This window comes from Ctenopharyngodon idella, chromosome 13 (genome assembly GCF_019924925.1).
Source record: "Ctenopharyngodon idella isolate HZGC_01 chromosome 13, HZGC01, whole genome shotgun sequence".
NCBI lineage: Eukaryota > Metazoa > Chordata > Actinopteri > Cypriniformes > Xenocyprididae > Ctenopharyngodon > Ctenopharyngodon idella.
In genome coordinates, this window is record NC_067232.1 from 15,594,076 (window position 1) to 15,613,680 (window position 19,605).

General features: G+C 38.8%; 1 protein-coding gene across 1 annotated transcript; it reads right to left on the minus strand.

Annotated features, from left to right (window-relative positions):
* Positions 1-576: 576 nt before the first annotated feature.
* On the minus strand, positions 577-19,391 carry LOC127525158 (uncharacterized). The gene is made up of 15 exons (XM_051917507.1): positions 19,347-19,391; positions 13,300-13,400; positions 12,847-12,976; positions 12,454-12,503; positions 11,600-11,708; positions 11,047-11,205; positions 10,835-10,949; positions 10,642-10,703; positions 8,778-8,903; positions 8,259-8,338; positions 8,009-8,140; positions 7,346-7,542; positions 5,764-5,893; positions 3,115-3,299; positions 577-1,805 (listed from the first exon to the last, which is right to left on the minus strand). Exons 2-15 carry the CDS (start codon positions 13,333-13,335, stop codon positions 1,619-1,621), a joined length of 1,698 nt encoding a protein of 565 aa, XP_051773467.1. The 5' UTR covers positions 13,336-13,400; positions 19,347-19,391; the 3' UTR covers positions 577-1,618.
* Between the last annotated feature and the right edge of the window lie 214 nt (positions 19,392-19,605).

Below are 19,605 nucleotides of genomic sequence, written 5' to 3' on the forward strand. Positions count from 1 at the left end.
AAAGAAAATAACGAAAACATTTTTAGGAGACATGTCATGACTAGAGAGGGTGGGGAAGGGCGTAGGCTATTGAGAATCCCACAATGTCTTTCTTTCCTTGCCAGCAGTACTGTTTATGAAAGTATGTTTGGATTGCCCTCCCTTGTGTGAACAGTTTGTGCAGTTAAATCATGTTTTATCTTTATCGTATAAGGTTTGGATGGACACTTCCTGTTGATTGTTTAATACTTCCCATGTGCTAGTACACCGAAGGCATATTTGTTTGCTGACAGATATGACGGTTTTGATGAATGTACTAGTTGTACCTTAGATTAGTGTTCATACAACGTACGTTTCAGCAGCCTATGAGAAAAAAATGACTCTGTGAACACAGTCTGAACAATGGCAAATGAATCACACACTGTACTTGAACATACACACAGTGTAATTCACTTCCACTACTAATAGCAGGATTCCTTTCCTCGAGACTTTCTTCAACTCCCACAGTTAGATTCACATGACCACATAATTCCACCACAAAGGTCAAGAGGTCATGGGTCAGGTCACCTCCCTCCATTTGCGGGACCCAAATGCCAGTTAGAATGCCCAGTTTCTTTATTAATAGGCTTACAATGAAACCCACAAGGTTGAACCACAAGACCGGATATATGGGGTCCACAGAGGCATCAAGACGTGGGGCTAAACCAGCACATCTGTCACACTTTGTGTGTGTGTGTGGCTTTCCTTTAACATAGATCTTGATTAAATCTACTAAAAACATTACAAAAATGTCAGAACAGGGTATGTAACAAAAAAATTGCACCCTTCCTGACAGTATATTCCATACCTGAACAATTCGCCTATGTTTTTCCAAGAGAGAAGTAGGAAAAAACATATATTCTTTCTTTTGTTCACACAGATTTCTGTGGAATAACCTATGGTGGCCGCTTGCAGGTTTTCACACATTGTAATAAACTTTAATCAGACCTCTTCATGAAGCTTATAATTTACAAATTCATATATATATATATATAAAAAAACCTTTAACATCTTTAACAGCTACATCATTTCATTTCGCTCCTCGAGTCAATCCTTGACATGAGGCACTGTCATGGAAATAAATATTTAGCCATTTTAAAAAAGTCCAGCTTTGATATCTATATCCTCATTAATGTCAGTCTTATAGGAAGTTTCCTTGCCTTCTATTTCACCACAGCTGCCTGTACAAAGTGAAAGTTATGACAATGATTTATTTTGCTAACTTGACCTTCATGGTTGAATGCAATTTAGAATTCAAAATGCCTTTTTCCCATGCAATTGCCATTTTTATGAGCAATTTTTGACTGACCCACCCATTAAATGAGACTATGGCTATTACATTAGTATCAACCCGAAAACATGAAGTCATACCCTCCCAAAATTGAAACTGCCCCGAAATGACCCAGAGAATGCAATGCAGTGTGAACATATAAACCTCTTCTCTTACAAGACAAATGTCATTACGTTAATAAGTGGGATAAAACATCAGATATGATTGTCTCAGATGTGTCTGACTATGTTTCTGCAGAAATACATGAAAGAAAGTGTTAGGAAAGACAGTGTTTCTTCTTATTGACAGGAAAGACAGCATTTAGTTGGTTTACATTGCTTGGTGTTTCTGCAGCACTTGTATGTCCTGGTGATCACTGATTGCAGAAGGGTTTTCCTGTGGATGCTCTTGGGCCAGTTGGCGTAGGACAATAATGTGGGCAATGTGAGTCTTGAGCAGCAACTCCAGCTCATCCTCAGTGCTCCCCAAGACGCTGACCCCATTTACCTCCACCAGCCTGAAACAGAGAACTACATTCTCAGAATAATAACACTGCTAACAGGGGCATCATGTAGGGTACAACGGGGCTAAAGGCGCACCAGGGTAAAAGGCGCATTTGACTTTATTCTCTTTTAAACCACTAGATGGTACAAAATTCAGTTCAGCATATGAAAATTTGGCTGATCCTTGACGTGAACAGCAACGCCAAGTTGATTCTGCGCTAATTTGATCTAATATTTAATGTTTTTTAAAATGTTGTACATTTATGTAGCATATGAGAATCGATAAAATTACTGACAATATTTTAAGACAAAGGTCTTGTTTAAAACAGTTTTTCAATAACGGAAGAATATGTAAAAGTATGGTGTTTGGGGTAAAAGGCGCCCCTGCTGTTGGGGCTAAAGCAATAATAATAATAATCTCTTAATCTTCAGAAAAGAAGTGAATTTGCCGACCCTCTTGCAAGAAGTGAATCAAACTGACGCTCTCCATGTTTCGTGTGATTGGCTGTTTGTCGTATGTCTGACACTTTCAGGTGCACGCACTTCAGAGTTAATCGCAAACTCTGGATCAAACCTGAGTTGACAGAGAACGTTTATACCGAGCATTGTGAGACCGCTGAACCTGATCTAAACCAGGTTGGGATTATCTGGATTTGTCTCTAAACCTACTCTGAAACTTCAGGCTTCATGCAACAGGCCTCTGGCTTAAATCCCAATCTAAAACATTTGAAATTAATTATAACTTTAATTGTGTTTATGTACATGTGTTTGCATATACATTGTGTAAAACTCAGCTCAAAATGGAATACTTCAAACTGCAAGCTCATGTACTAATCATGTTTTTATCTGTTCCTTGTGCATAGCCATCCACATTTTACATTTCAGTGTTTTCCTGTTATGCTCCCTGTCTCCTACAAATTTCCATAGCAACAGGGGAAAAAACACAAGAGCTGATGGAACCTCTGTGATCCTCTCTGCTCTTAAAGGCTGGAAAATTCGGGATGTTTCTTGGCATGTTTTATGAAAGGCCAATTAGAGGCTTAATTCATCAAAACATCTATTGCACTGAACTGACCTCTTTGATCTCACATTCTTTCACATTTTGGTTTTTTTAAGACTATGACCCAAAGGTTATAGTTGGTGGAAATCATTTAAAGGAATAGATTGCCCAAAAAATGCTGTTCCAATTTCCGTTTTTGGGTGAACTGTTCCTTTAAATGTTTCAATAACATTTTGGTGCATGTAAAAGAAAGCTTGAAGGCATGCTAAAAAAGACTGATAATATAGATTCAAACATTCTTCAAATAGTTTTAAATCAATTACCTGTCATTCAGACAGAGACTAGTACCCTCAGTCTGTACCACCATCAATCCCTGGCCCTCTACCCAGCGTGCAGAGAAACCATAATGACCGTCTGGGTCTGCTTTCACTTGGGTGGCCACCAACATGACAGGAGACTGCAAAGAGACTAGCTGAGTCAGAGTAGGGCTCTTCCTCTTAGCTTTCTCCTGCAGGAAAAGAAGAAGAAGAAGAAAAACAGTTGAAAAAGCATCAAACACAGTGAATATCTTGTTGCTCTCCTCAATGAGACACGGCTCTCATTTTATAGTAACAGAAATGGAAAGTCAGACGATCTGTCCTCGAAAAAGTGTGAAGTGTTAAAGCTGACAGCCTCTCTAATCTGACTATTGTAGAGAAAATTATTTGTGGAGTAAGCAGAATTTTAAATAAAAAAATTTTTGTCACATGCCAATGGCGGGTGAATTGAGAGAGAAAATTTTCTCAAATATTTCTTACTAGCCATGAAACTGTATTTTGTATTTTTTTAATATAAAAATATATATTTTATCCTTATGATAATGCAATTTTAGCTGGTTTTTCTTGCATATTTATGTTTAAATGCATTTAAATAAATGTGTCATGACTAATGAGTTCATCACTAGTAAACATGCATGATCACATAAATCCACACCCCCAAACCAATAGCTGAGACAAAGACTGAATACAGGAAATGAGTGAAAAGATAGATGCAGAGTGATCAGGTTTCTCTGAACATGCAGCAGAAAAGTCGAGGTGAGGGCTTGAGTCTCCTGGCGTGTGAACGCCCTGCGGCCAAGACTACTGAGCCTCTCCCCAGACATGGGCACCAGACAGCTCACTCACACAGGAAACCCCCCTGCAGAAATGCTTAGGAGCCCTTATCACCCCACTGTTTGGACTCCCTAGGGCAGGACGCATAGCTCGGGCCTCGCTCAATTATTTAAGAGAAGCAGCAAAAGGGCAGGTACTTAAGAATTAATCATTTCAGTCCACTTTCATTAGCTCATAATGTCCAGCCTTCATACTAACCTAGTGATGGAGCAAGGTGAGGGAATAGCTACTGGCCACAGAGCAAACAGAAACTAGAGAGCAAGCTGAACAATGGAAATGCAGATTATAACTTGGCAACTGTCTTTTGAACCGTAGATGTTGCGGAGGTGCTGCGCGAAGAACAATCGGTCGAGAAACGGGCACACCTTCAGAAATCCCCTAACTCTTATGAGATGGGAGAGGAAGTCGTGCCAAGCCCCGGATTGTAGGATTGTGTTTCGCATGAGAAAGGATTTCGGACTTGGTTAGAAAAGTGTGGCTGGTATTAATGATATAAGTGAGGTACTGTCAGTTACAATAATGGATTTGCAGGGACCCGGAGTGAATTGTTGCATGCAGTAAAATGGCAACCTCAAGATGGACTATAAATCCCAAACAGAGCCAAAAGCTGCCACAACTATTAGCCACTGGGCCTCTTAGCCGCCAGTGCAGCTCAACACAGTGACCAAAAAGACATCGGGAAGAGGGAACAATCAAAGTGAGCCTAAATATTGGGAGCTCTCAAGCTTGCCCGCAATCGCAGTATCTCAACAACCTTTTCCCATGAGAATGGTGAAACCTAATCTGAGTCTGCAACCACTACTACATCTCTGGCCTGAAGGGGAATGAAATGTAATTCAGTTGAAATAAAAAAGGGAAGGTTAGAAAAGGTTTGGGACATATTACTTAAAGGGGTTTTTCCCCTTAAATCCCTGAATTTCAGCTCTAGACCCCACGTTTGTCGCCATGTGTTATTTTTCGCTCTATTTCAACAACTCCTCCCTCCCTCTTCCTGTCTTTTTTTGATGCACTGCAGTCGCGACGGATTGCTGAGATTAGAGGCGATGATGAAATATTTCCTTATTGTCAGATAATCTAGGGAAAATAAATGGCAGCCTGCTCCTTATTAGGGCCCAGGCTTGTATTAGTTCCCAGACTGCTCTGTGGCCTGACCTGCGCCTTTCCCTTGATTAGGTCATATGATAAACATTAGCGGCACTGCCTCTTTCCCACCAACTCAGCACCTAAAGACTGTGGCCTGAGGGCGGCAACGTGACACGCTCTTTTCTTACAAAGTCCCGGTCGGCATGTGTCCTTTCATGGCACCTCGTTAGGTCTCTACCGATGAGATGAAAGAGCCGCTTTAAAGGAGAATGAAGGTGGGAAAGAATCACCGGTACGGTCACAATGCGGATAGTTTTACACTAGTGTTTTGTGTCATCCTGGCTTTTGAAAAACGAGTGGTGTTGGTGGCAATGGCTTACTGTTGTGGTGACTGTCATTGTGAAATGCCACCATTAATTTGCTTCCCATGAAGCAAAAGATGGCAAAAAAAAAAAAAAAAAAAGCTGTAACACGTTACGAGAAAAGCTTCAAGACTTCATGTCGATTAACTGCATTCATTTTTTCCCCAACTGTTTTTGTATGTCCAACAAAGTGCTTGCATATTGGGAAAAGCCAAGACTGTAATGCTCACATTAGTACCATATGTTCAGCCTCATTAAAATGTGGTCTAAAATAATAACTACTGGCCTGCGTTCACATGTCAGCACTATATCATTTCATTCTGCACCAGGAAACTCTGAAAACCTTGAGAAACTAGATCGGGGGAGCCAGTGTCACCTTGGCCTGGGTCTTCTCCAGAACTTCACGCAGGTGAGCCACCTGCCGATTTAGGTGGACCAGTGTGATCTCGTCTTTAAACACCTGGCAGTTCACCCTCATCTTCTCCAGAAGTCGGACCTCTGATGGCCTGAGGAGTAAACAAACACAAGCTGCTCCCTTGAGCTCTCTTAAAGGAACCATTCATCTAAAAATATAAATTCTGTAGATTTTTAATTCCTATGAGTTAAACTTCAGTATATTCTTCACACAAAGCTACCGTACGGCTTCAGAAGACTTGGAATATATTTCAAGTTATATGGACCACTTTTATGATACTTTTAAGTTTTTTTATTATTATTATTTGGACTTTGACAGTATCTCATTCACTTTAATTATATAGAAAAGAGTGGACATAACAATCCATTAAAAATGAACATCCTACATTCCACAGAAAAAAAGAAAGTCATACGAGTTTGGAACAAAATAAATGATGACCAAATTTGTATTTTTAGAGAACTATTCCTTTATCTTGGATCAGGAAGCTGATCTGAACAGATTTCCAATGTTCTGTCACTTTATATCAAAGATTAGGCTCTTTATTATTCTGCGGCTAGATCTTAAATAAATGTAAGTGGTCTAAACCTCTTATGTTCTCAGACTCAAATATCTTAGATTAATGTCATCCAAAAACCCCTGAAACTTGAAAGATTTGTTTGCATTTTTGCTGGGGAAATGGCCAAAACACATGAAGGACATAACGAAACAAAAAACAATAAGCTTTCAAGCTAAGTGGCTTATCAGATAATTAATGAGGACTTGGACATATTGATTTATGATGGTATTTTCTCACACCCTTATCCATTCCTGCTTTCAATCTGTCCAGCTCGAAAAGATGTCAGAATAAATCAAAGGCCGTAAAATCGGAGAAAAAGCAGGAAACTACTGGGTGAGACCCACACTGGCTTTTTCCTCAAACACCCTCTCTTTATTTGCACACCTCATAAATTAAACAGGTACGGATTCCCGTTTTGCAAAGGTAACTGTTTTCACATGATAAGGCTGATCCTTGTCAAAAAATCTGTTTTTGTGTTCCAACGAAAAAATAACGTCATGGAACATCATAAGGGTGAGTAAATAATGAAACTTTCTTTAAACATTGTCAGAACCGTGTAGATATTTAATATGTTAAGAAAGTAAATTAAACGCTGGCATAATGGGTCCAATCATGAGGCAGGACTGGGCAACAGCTTCCTCTGCACTTTAGGAAATTAGGAAAGATCTACCCATTACCATCATCCAACGCAACTTTCAGCACTGACGCCACAGGAAAATAAACTGTAACAGACTGTAAACAGAGCATCAAAAGTCACAGGATGTACAGTCTCAACAAGGAAATTACACTGAGGACATCCAAAACCAGCTCTGATCATCAGTTCTTCCTGCCTCTCCTTCTGGAAGACGCAACACATCATTATCCATAAAGACCAATGCATTAATGAACAGTTTCTTTTCCATGTGATAATCCCATATAATTACTCAACTGTTCTGCATTAACCTCCAGCACATTCTATTCTATTTTATGATGAGAGGATATACTTACTTATTCTTCTGCACTGGTACTGTGTTAAGACTGTCCCTGAGTGTTTGAAGGCTCTGTCTCTTCCTCTTCAAACTGTCCTGGGCTTCGCTGAGACGCCTCTTCACTTCCAAGCTGTCTGTTTGCACTGCATCCATGTCTCCCTCCATCTTCTTCAGCTCTGAACAGAAGGCCACCAGGCCATGGTAAAGCTCCTGAACCTGGTTATCATACAGACACAGATCAACTAAAATCAATAGTGGAGAACAGGGTTAGTTGTCACATTTTTTCCCTCAAGGCAGGTTTATTATTGAAAGTCTATTTCTGTGTAAGAACATACCTCTACGTTTTGGATACAAAAACATTTCCACTGTTATTGCCAAGGAAAGAAGATACACACAACCCTGTGACGACATGCTTCATAAGTGGACTCAATGATACTGAAATTTTAGTTTTAGGAAAAAATTCACAAGAATTATTCTTATTTATGACAGTTTTGAAGTAGAAACCAAAAATAAATCCACTAATAGAGAAAATAAGAATTTGCGCAACTGGACTTTTGACTCAAAAACTAATTGTTCCTGGTGTGACAACTAGCCCCAGTCTGCATTTGAATAAAATGGTAAAAAAGAAGACTTTTTTGGCTTTATTTTGGCTTCCTCCAACAAGACGACTGAGAATATTTACCTGTATGATGACATTTTGAAGGGAGGCCACCTGTTGGTTTAGCTCTCGAATCTTGCCGGTGTTGTTTAGCAGATTTTTGCTCTGAATATCGTCGGCGGTATGAATGTTATTTGGGGAATCAGGACCATCTTTCTGTGTTTTGAGAGGCAAAAGTTTAATTTTAAATTTTAAAATTTAACTACTAAGTTATGTTTGTGTGTTTTAATTCAATCCATTGAAATACTCGGCTTAAAACGACAATTTTGTCTACCTTCCTACACAAGTGAAGCTCCATTAGTCTTGTTTCTGAGCCAGGCAAATCTCCAATCTGCTGCTCAGGGGAGAACTCATCTGAAAAACGTGGAAAAATAGTGACGGTATGTAAAAGTAAATTCACTGTGTAAATTCCAGAGCACTTACAAGCCACAAGCCATATATGATTCTCTCCAAATGCAAGACTAAATGGCTGATCTTTTCCAAAGAAGACAAAAGAAAAAGGCCTAAAAATAATACAATAAATTGAGCGCAAGTCAAGTTATTTTGTGTATGTATGCATAATCCCCAAGGACACACTAATGGCAAATATAAATCAATATATTATAAGCCTTTTTTACTGCAAATAATATACAAGTATTTGCAGTCTAACTTTAAGTGTTGGTTTCATCTGTGATATTGTAAAATGTCTCTTATAAGTTTTTCTGGCTATAAGGTAGATCCCCATACATATACAAAGACAACATGTATACATTTGTAAATATTTTATTCCTTTTTGCTTTTATAAATACAATACCTTCTTTGCTTTTCAGGTTGAAGTGATCTTTGTCTTCATTAATTCCCAGCATCCTCAGGCAGGACTCCATTACTTTTCCCACACTTGTCTCTTTAGGTGTCCTTAAATGAACTGTACGATCCAACGCTAAATCAAAATAACAGATAGATATTGGTATTTGTCAAAGCTTTAAAATTAATTGTAAAAATATATACAGTGGGTACGGAAAGTATTCAGACCCCCTTAAATTTTTCACTCTTTGTTATATTGCAGCCATTTGCTAAAATCATTTAAGTTCATTTTTTTTCCCTCATTAATGTACACACAGCACCCCATATTGACAGAAAAACACAGAATTGTTGACATTTTTGCAGATTTATTAAAAAAGAAAAACTGAAATATCACATGGTCCTAAGTATTCAGACCCTTTGCTCAGTATTTAGTAGAAGCACCCTTTTGATCTAATACAGCCATGAGTCTTTTTGGGAAAGATGCAACACGTTTTTCACACCTGGATTTGGGATTTCCTCTGCCATTCCTCCTTGCAGATCCTCTCCAGTTCTGTCAGGTTGGATGGTAAACGTTGGTGGACAGCCATTTTTAGGTCTCTCCAGAGATGCTCAATTGGGTTTAAGTCAGGGCTCTGGCTGGGCCATTCAAGAACAGTCACGGAGTTGTTGTGAAGCCACTCCTTCGTTATTTTAGCTGTGTGCTTAGGGTCATTGTCTTGTTGGAAGGTAAACCTTCGGCCCAGTCTGAGGTCCTGAGCACTCTGGAGAAGGTTTTTGTCCAGGATATCCCTGTACTTGGCCGCATTCATCTTTCCCTCGATTGCAACCAGTCGTCCTGTCCCTGCAGCTGAAAAAACACCCCCACAGCATGATGCTGCCACCACCATGCTTCACTGTTGGGACTGTATTGGACAGGTGATGAGCAGTGCCTGGTTTTCTCCACACATACCGCTTAGAATTAAGGCCAAAAAGTTCTATCTTGGTCTCATCAGACCAGAGAATCTTATTTCTCACCATCTTGGAGTCCTTCAGGTGTTTTTTCATGTGTCTTGCACTGAGGAGAGGCTTCCGTCGGGCCACTCTGCCATAAAGCCCCGACTGGTGGAGGGCTGCAGTGATGGTTGACTTTCTACAACTTTCTCCCATCTGCCGACTGCATCTCTGGAGCTCAGCCACAGTGATCTTTGGGTTCTTCTTTACCTCTCTCACCAAGGCTCTTCTCCCCCGATAGCTCAGTTTGGCCGGATGGCCAGCTCTAGGAATGGTTCTGGTCGTCCCAAACGTCTTCCATTTAAGGATTATGGAGACCACTGTGTTCTTAGGAACCTAACGTGCAGCAGAAATTTTTTTTGTAACCTTGGCCAGATCTGTGCCTTGCCACAATTCTGTCTCTGAGCTCTTCAGGCAGTTCCTTTGACCTCATGATTCTCATTTGCTCTGACATGCACTGTGAGCTGTAAGGTCTTATATAGACAGGTGTGTGGCTTTCCTAATCAAGTCCAATCAGTATAATCAAACATAGCTGGACTCAAATGAAGGTGTAGAACCATCTCAAGGATGATCAGAAGAAATGGACAGCACCTGAGTTAAATATATGAGTGTCACAGCAAAGGGTCTGAATACTTAGGACCATGTGATATTTCAGTTTTTCTTTTTTAATAAATCTGCAAAAATATCAACAATTCTGTGTTTTTCTGTCAATATGGGGTGCTGTGTGTACATTAATGAGGAAAAAAAATGAACTTAAATGATTTTAGCAAATGGCTGCAATATAACAAAGAGTGAAAAATTTAAGGGGGTCTGAATACTTTCTGTACCCACTGTATATATGTTGAACTATTAGATGGGATAAAATTGCATTGGCAGAATGGTACCATTGACTGTGATTTCAATGAGATGTGAGTTCTTCTGAAATCTAGCATTTTGCTCTTTCTGTCTGTGAGAGAGAACATGACACATATTCAGGTCAACCTGTAAATGCTGTTTGAACATAATGTTAATTCCCTTTTGGTAATGATTTGTGATTTCACATCGTTTTACATTCTACAGAGAGGAAGGACGCTCTACCTGAATTTAAATGAGCATCGGTTCATGTTGCTGCTAACTTGAGGAGAAGATTTTGACTTGGTCATGGACACCAAAGCCGCTGTGAATTTCTCAACATTGTGTGGGCCAAACCTTTCTTTTGGGGGAAAGAAAACAAGTTCAAGTTTGCTTCCACAAAATTACAGACAAAAGTACTGGGATGTGAACTCAAACAGTTTATTGTGCTATGGTACCCAGGAGGGAGTTGAGTCTTTGGGTGGTGGCGTTCGGTGGGTGTAACTCATGGTAGATGGCAGACAGCAGTCTCTCTCTCTCCTCCAGACCGGACAATTGAAGGATTTCAAGGGTGTGGAGATCAATAGAAGCGATGTGAGATCCACTGAACTCTGCCTCTGTAAGGTTTGATCCACCCAAAGCCACAACATCATTATTTACATCTCTTCAAACTGCTGCGTCTGATAAATAACACTAATGGATCTTTATTGGTTTGAACATTCAACAAATAGCCACTGCAAATCATTATCTAGAAATGGTTAAAGTCTCTGTGGTGTTGTATTAGCTAGTAAATGTTGTTTTTCCCTTTCTTTTTAAGTTGATGCATGGAAATACAGTACTTCTTAAAATGATGCAATAACTTAAAAGTGCAAATGAGTAATACATAATCTAAACAGTTATTGGTTTGTGGTCTATGCATTTGTCTCTTTGAATGTTTGGTGAATCAAAACATTTAAAACATTTAAAAAGGGTGGGAAAATAACAAAAACAAATGTGCAAACTGTACTTTACCTCTAATGAAGGGCAGGCATTTCTGTAGACCAATATTACTAAACCACTGGCAGACCTCCTCCGTGTTCAGCTCTGCTAAAGTTTTGGCACTGTACCCATTAGAATCCTGCTAAACACAGACAGATACAGACAAACTCAAAATACATACAAATTATGTTTAAAGTTTGTGACATGTATGCATGCAGACACATTCATCAACTTTCAATGCAGACACATTCATCAAATAACTGTTCATGAACACACTTCTGCAGAGAATTAACACAATGGAAGATGTGTGCACACACACAGAAAAGACCAAGTTAGAACATTCCACCACAAAAGATAGAAAATAGGACTTTAAGAGATTTTTTCTTTAACCATGGAGAATTTTCGGTGCTCCCATGAAATGTTGCATGAGTGTACTTGTGTATACCCTAAAGCTGTAGATACTTTGACTGTACATAGAAATGAGGGGTATTTTCATGTGAAACAGCATAAAGATTTACAAAATGGCTGTAGTTTGCAATAGTCTCATCAAGAAAAAGCACAGTATTTCACTGACTGTGAATCAAAATATTTTGAGTGCATTTGAAAGGACTTTTTTTTTTCAGATGGTCAATGGGGTTAAAAATATGAGTCTATGTTCAGTGAACATTATGTATAAATAAAAAGTCTGCTACTGTACTGTAATGTAATGTACTGTAATGTCAGTTGACTTACTTAGAGCCTAAGATCATGAGACACAATGTTATCATGAAAATAACTGCATTATCATCACCACCAAAACTACTTGAGACTAAGACCTGGAAACTGAAGCAGAAAAGCAAAAAAAAAAAAAAGTTCCCAGAATATTTTTCAGAGAAAAATGGCAATACCTTCACTGCACTTTCTCCAGTTTGGTCTGTTGACTGGGGAATGTAGGATGCTGGGAAGAGAAAAATAACAAGATCACTGTCATGCTGAAAAGACTAGCTTTAATTTATATGCTAGTTTATGGTTAGAGCTAGTTTGGGGTCTTGCTTTTGGACCAGCACTGGCATAATATTCAACTAGCAAGAATCTTATAAACCAAAAAAAAGTCTTTCTGGTTACCCTAGTGGAAAAAAAGCCTAGTGGAAAGCATCTAAAACACAAAACATAGGGTTTCTTTTTCAGCAGGGTGGTCATTTTCAGACCTGTCATTTTCATATGAGTCATCCAAACAATAAATACAATAGGGAGAGCATCCTAGCCTTTGTCATCCAAGCAAAGTCACATCATGTCTTTACCAACAGTTATCCTTCTTTGACGTGGGGATTCCTCATCTTCAAGGATTTCATCTTGCCCTTGGCATGTGGAGTGAAAAGTGTGACTTCTCGGCACCATATCGCCCAAACTACAGGACCTAGTAGCTGGTTTCTGTGACAGGATGACAAAAAAGAGCATTCGTACATTTTATTAAGTTATATTTTGGCCTTTTTATGGCTTTATTGGATAGGACAATACAGGAAAGCATGGGGTGGAGAGAGGGGAACAAGATCGGCAAAGGACCTTGAGTCAGGAATCGAACTCGGGTCGCCTGAGGTGCGCGCGCAGCCCACAAGGCTATTAGCGCTGACATATGTACATGTTTAGTGCCTTTTAAATGTATTCTGTGTGAAATATGGATCATATTAATGTCATTTTCTTAGTTTTATTTATAAACATGTTTCATTTACAAAGGTAATCCCAAGTGATTTTACCTTTTGGTGTGTTAGCATGCTTATCTTACTGCTCATCGGTAGAAGCCTCAACTCTTCCTTTAGCAACTCATGGCTGCTGGCATCCTTGTTGCTCAGGTCATCTAAATGAGTAAAACAACACATCAACAAGATGTCAGCACTATTAGCAGATGATCCCTGAGCTGATGGGAAAGAACTTTTGGATCTGGAGAAACCCTAACTCTGTCTGGGTCATTGAGTCTATCTCTGGGAAACAAAACAAGTAGAACTTCAAGCTAACATGGGAAAAATTGGTCTCAAACTTAAGTCTGGACACTCCAGAACACCATATTTGGTGTATTGTGCTCTGTGGAACAAACTTGAAAGCTTGGTTGGAATTTGTGTCAAATTAATAATGTCAGCCGGAAACAGCTACTTAATCTCTGCATGCTAGTGCTAATACTTGAGCTAATAATGTTAAGGAGGGAATGAAGCCGTTTCTTTTCGTACATTGGCTCTCTAGCATCAGTCATCAATAATTTATCACGAGCCTCGTCCGCACGTTCGGTAAATACATGCAAACACACAGCAAACCACAATGGAATACTGTGGCATGTTGAAAAACTGGGTTGACAGTGAAAAGGACAAGTGAGGGACTGTCTGGCCAGTGGCATAGTTTAGTGACCAGTGACATGCTATGTTTTCCCACAGACAGCAGACATTCTAACATTCCCATAACCGCAATGCTTTTTGAACCCCCTCCCCTTCCTTCATAAAAAAGAAGCAGGAAAAACAAACAAGTGCTGGGAATTGACACACTGAAATGATGGTCTTTAGTCCTATCAAAAGCCCACTGTCTGATCCCTGTAGATTCTGCATAATAGGGAATAGTATGTGTTTGGCACCGGAGCCAGGTTTGTACATTGCCTGAAGAATACTACTGGCTTCTATTATGTTGAAATATTAAGTGGAACATGGTGGAATGGCTGACCATAGAGAACCTATAGATTTGTCAGTTTTGCAATACTCATATTCATTACTTTCATTAAACTGGTTTTCAAACAGAATATGGTCAGATGAAGCTATCTCGGCCCAACAGGACAGCTTTGAGTGAACTAGAATATGTTTAAAAGGCGTTACAAATGAGAACACCATTAAGTGACTCTAAGCATTTCCACAAAAGGTTTCCACAAAAAATATTAAGCAGCACAACGGTTTTCAACATTTATAATGACAAGAAATGTTTCTTGCGCACCAAATCAGCATATTAGAATGATTCCTGAAGAATCATGAAATATATTCAGCATAATCATCTCTAAAAACATCACAGATAAACTGAGAATACACAACAATAACTCCTCCCTCTCTATCTGGATTTCCTTACTGGCTGACCTCAGACATTCAGGCAATAACTGGTCTGGCACCATCATACTGAGCACTAGAGCCCCCAGGGCTGTTGTTCACCCTTATGGCTCACGAATGTACTGCCAAACATAGTACAAACCGCATCATCAAGTTTGAGGATGACATCGCAGCGGTGGGCCTCATCAGCGATGATGAGTCATCATACAGAAAGGAGCTGGAGCATCTAGTAGACTGCTGTGCAAACAACAATTTCTCTCTAAATGTTGACAAAACAAACGGAGACATCGACATCACAAAGTCTCGCACTGACCACCTCCCATAGCACATCAATGGGTCTCCTGTAGAGACAGTCAGGATGGAGACATTTTTTGGGTCTGCACATCACTTGTACCACCCCAAGAAAGCACAGCAGAGTCTCTTTTTGCGGTGACTGAGGAGGGCAAACCTCCCCCACCCATCCTCACCAGTCACCACATTCTACAGAGAAACAATTGTAAGCATCCTAACAACATGGTTTGGAAATTGCAATGATTCAGACCACAAGGCCCTGCAATGCCTTGTAAAAACAGCTGAGAGAATTATTGGAAGCTCACTCTCTCCCATATCAGACATTTACCACAAACGGTGTGTGAACAAGACCCAGAGCATCACATAAGACCCCACCCATCCCTCCAATGAACTCTCTGCCCTGTTAAAAAAAAAAAAAAGGCTTACTTGAGTACAAGCGCCAACACAGAGAGAATTTGCAACTTTTTCCCCCCTAAAGGTCCTCAATGCCCTGATACTTACTTCCTTCTCAATGAGAAAGAACTGCTGCACTGAGACCAACTGATAAAACTAGCAATTAGTGATACACCGAAATTTCGAATATATTTCATTTTGGCTGAAATACTTTTGGAGGACCGAAATCGACTTCTCCAATGACGAGTTTTGACCATTTCAGTGTCTATCTCATGCACACAACATGGATAAGCTACAACAGGTAAACATTTGTGACCCTGGACCACAAAACCAGTCAATTTTGAAAGCTGAATAAATAAGCTTTCCATTGATGTATGGTTTGTTAGGATAGGACAATATTTGGCCGAGATACAACTATTTGAAAATCTGGAATCTGAGGGTGCAAAAAATCAAAATATTGAGAAAATCGCCTTTAAAGTTGTCCAAATGAAGTCATTAGCAATGCATATCCACTCACAAAAATACATTTTTGATACATTTACGGTAGGAAATTTACAAAATATCTTCATGGAACATGATCTTTACTTAATATCCTAATGACTTTTGGCATAAAAGAAAAATCAATCATTTTGACCCATACAATGTATTGTTGGCTTTGCTACAAATTTACCCATGCGACTTACAACTGGTTTTGTGGTCCAGGGTCACATTTAAGCAATGTGGACACAATTTACATCACCAAAAATGATAGCAATATGTAAAAAAGGCGGCTTGTTTTTTTTTTGTTTTGTTTTTTTTACTAAGACTGTATTAATTTATAACCTGAGAACATGCCACCCTGAAAAGCATAAAGAGTGGGGGAATTATATATAGTATTATAACCATTATTGCTACTGTTATCAGTGCATTATTTACCTAGTACTTTCAAGGTGACAGAGTAACCATTCGCATATGTTGCTGTTTGCTCAATTCACAAACACAAAGCAACACATTCACAAAGCAAACACAGTTTAATGGATTCCTCATTTGGGATCTCAGTAAATCAGGGCCATCATTATTTAGCCATGTTCATTTGATAATGTATGCAGGCATTGCTTTTTAAATAAAATTACATTTACCACTGGCTTTCTGAGTGCAGTAAGAAAAAAGTGCACTCTAAAAGATATCTGTAAAAATAGGGCATAATGTACTGCATTAATTTAACAGAATTTTCCGTATTATTTTTAATAGGTGTTTTACCTGTATTTAGAATTCTGCACTTCATTGAGTTGTGTTTTAGGTTTAACGGAAATGTCCTTAAAATTACTGGATAATGTCCAGGTAATGAGCCGCCAGTTCTTTTTCCGTTATTTTACGGATTTATTTTTTATAATGTGTGATGGTAGTTGTGCCAGGCACATAGGGTTGATTTTGTGAATAAGAAGTAATTTTTTGGCTAAACTAAATTCAATTGTGGACAGTGGTGGGAAATGAGTTGCATTAACACAAAATTACCATGTAAACTCAACTTAAATAATTTGCTTAGTGGAAACTCAATTAGGTAAAGTCATGAATCATACATGTAAACCTCAATTTAATCTCTTGCAGTTAACTACTAGCTAGCAATAGCATGTTAGCAATAAACGTTTTTGTACTTTAAGTCATGCACAGCATTTACAAGCACAAGGACATAAAAAAATAATAGAAGTCTTCAACATAATGGTAATAAAAAACACTAACATATCAGAAACATAAAAGAACACTGAACACTAACAAGTCTCACCATTTATTAATCTTGCTCAAAAACAAATAAAACATCACTTAATTTCAATACTTACACTCCTTGACAAGCAAGGGGAAGGGAGTGTGACTTCAATCAAGTGTGATTGAAATTAAATTGACCTTAAATTGACATTCAGAATTGGTCCAACTTCCTGGACTGTGTGAAACTGTCCTATTTAAACAAACAAGATACTTACAGAAAATACAAAAGCACAAAAGATAATGATTTCAAATAGGAAAGCGAGACAGTGTTTAGTCCCCAGACAGAGCTAAAATGCTCCAGCAAAGGACAGGAGGCTTTCAGAAACTGGGCCACTTCACACGGTCTGTGCGGTGAAGTCGGCCCTCTGACAGCCTCTGGTCGTTCTAGACAGTGAACAGGAAGAGGATATGTGCAGAGTCTGTCCCAAGACTGCAGAGAAAACTCAGTAAAGCCAAGGACTTAACACAGGTCAAGATCTGAGGGAGCCAACAACCAGATCTCGCTGCAAGAGAATAACATGCATATGTGCTGCAGTCCAACACATTCTCCTCCGTGCAAAAAGCTAGTAAATTGCAAACTGGATTACTGGAATACCACGTGGCCGAAGGAGGTAGAGGTACAGATATTCAGAGGATCAGAGCACGAGAGGCCTTCGGGATCGTGGGAAGTATCTAGGTCTTTCCGCCCTGCCAGCTGTTTCCCCAGTCTCCACAGGGCCCCCACTGTACTCTGGACCAGTGTGAAACACAGCACCAGAGAATACAGTTTCCTCCAAACCAAACTTGCTGTACTTTCAGAAGAGCGAGTTATGATGAAACACATTCAAATGTTAACTGATTTAGGGCTTTACTGTAAAGCACACCTGTGTCATCAACATTTATTCATGACCGGCAATGGTGTAATAACAAACAGAAATGTAACAGACATTGAGACATTGAGACTCATTTATAGAAGATCTGTGGCAACTTCTCTAAATGCCTGGAGCAACCGTGTGAAGGTCTCTGATTAGAATACAATGCATGGGAACAGGTCATATGGCTTCACGCTTGGGATAAATGTGTACAAAAGCTATCCCTCACCACAGACACCATTGTCCTAAACAGATTACCCCTTGGTCACAAAACAGCTCCTCAGTGGGTGTCATTTCCCTAGACCAAACAATAAACATCTTAGTTTTCGGTAAGAAGCAACAGCTTACTTCACTAAAGGGTCTAAATATCTTTGCTGTGAGGAGTTGCTTTGTACATGATGAGACCTGCACATTGGCATGTCCACCCACACCATCCGAACTGTGCCCTTTCTGCTGAAAACCACACCTGGATGAGGACATGAGTAAAATTGTCAAAAAAGGATGAGTCATGTGAGACAAGTTTTCATCATTTCAGACTAAAACGTAGACGATGAACAATTCAGACCGCCTCAGATTTCTGCCTCATCTTAAAAATCGCTACGCAGTAATTAAAGGTTACATACTGTAGTTGTGCTACATACCAACCTCGAAATATTTGTAGATGTACACGTGCCATCATTTTTCTGTGGTTAGGTTAAAATACCCAACATTTCTGATTCATTCTCTTTCTGGTGATATGGCACATTGCACAAATACAGTGCACTTCAGTTTTCCATTACTTTTTTTTTCTTTTCTTTTTTTTTTTTTTTTTAAATAGAGACACAACTTATTTATTTATTTATTTTTGTTATGAGAACTATTAGATATGTTTGATAGAGTATTGTTTAATATAAAATTAAGTAGCTAGTATTAAACATACAGTCAAACCAAAAATTATTCAGACATTTTTTATATATTTTTACTAGTGGGTGCAGGACACTATAGTTCATTTATGTAAGTGAGGATAGCAAAATAAAGTAACTTGTGACATATTATACCCTAAAATTTCTTCATACAGTGGACTACCAGTAAAATTGTAACAGTTATATTTTAAATAATATTTAAAGTAGTTAAATAATTTCCAGGCCCATAGAAATAAACTGTACTTATTCATACAGGTTTGGAACAATTGAGTAAATGATAACAGAATTTTCATTTTTTGGGTGAACTATCCCTTTAATTGTCCAAAATAAACTCATCATAAAATATTGACTTTATAATCATTTAAAAAAAAAAAAAAAAAAAAAAACTAATTGTAAGGTATACTATATATTAATATATGGAATTACAAATGTGCATAGGACATTTCAAATGTTAAATTTAGAAGTGACAATTCAAAAAATTTTCACTCCAGTTTCCACTACAGGTACTGAAGACTATTGTGAAGATTCATCACAAATCAAAACTCACCCAGATTATGTTCAGTGAACTGCAGCAAACTGATTCCAGTATTGAGGCTTCCTGACAACGCAAACAAAAAAGTGACTATTTCAGAATGTATCATGGTTAAAGCAAAACTACTCTCCAGTCTTGTAAAAACGTGCCAGTGGGCTCATCGTGCAGCTAATGCCTCTTACTTTTTCGAGGGTATTCAGGAAGAGGGGGTACTTGAAAGGAGCTACGCAGGAAGTGGATTGTAGACTTGTCCACGCTGTTCTTTTTGGTCGTT

Excerpts from the sequence above, each read along its gene's own strand:
- LOC127525158 (XM_051917507.1), bottom strand. The coding sequence starts at position 13,335 with ATGAGCAGTAAGATAAGCATGCTAACACACCAAAAG. Across the intron at positions 12,977-13,299 it reads GCATGCTAACACACCAAAAG|AAACCAGCTACTAGGTCCTG; the intron begins GTAAAATCACTT and ends ATCCTGTCACAG. Across the intron at positions 8,339-8,777 it reads CAACCTGAAAAGCAAAGAAG|ATGAGTTCTCCCCTGAGCAG; the intron begins GTATTGTATTTA and ends CACGTTTTTCAG.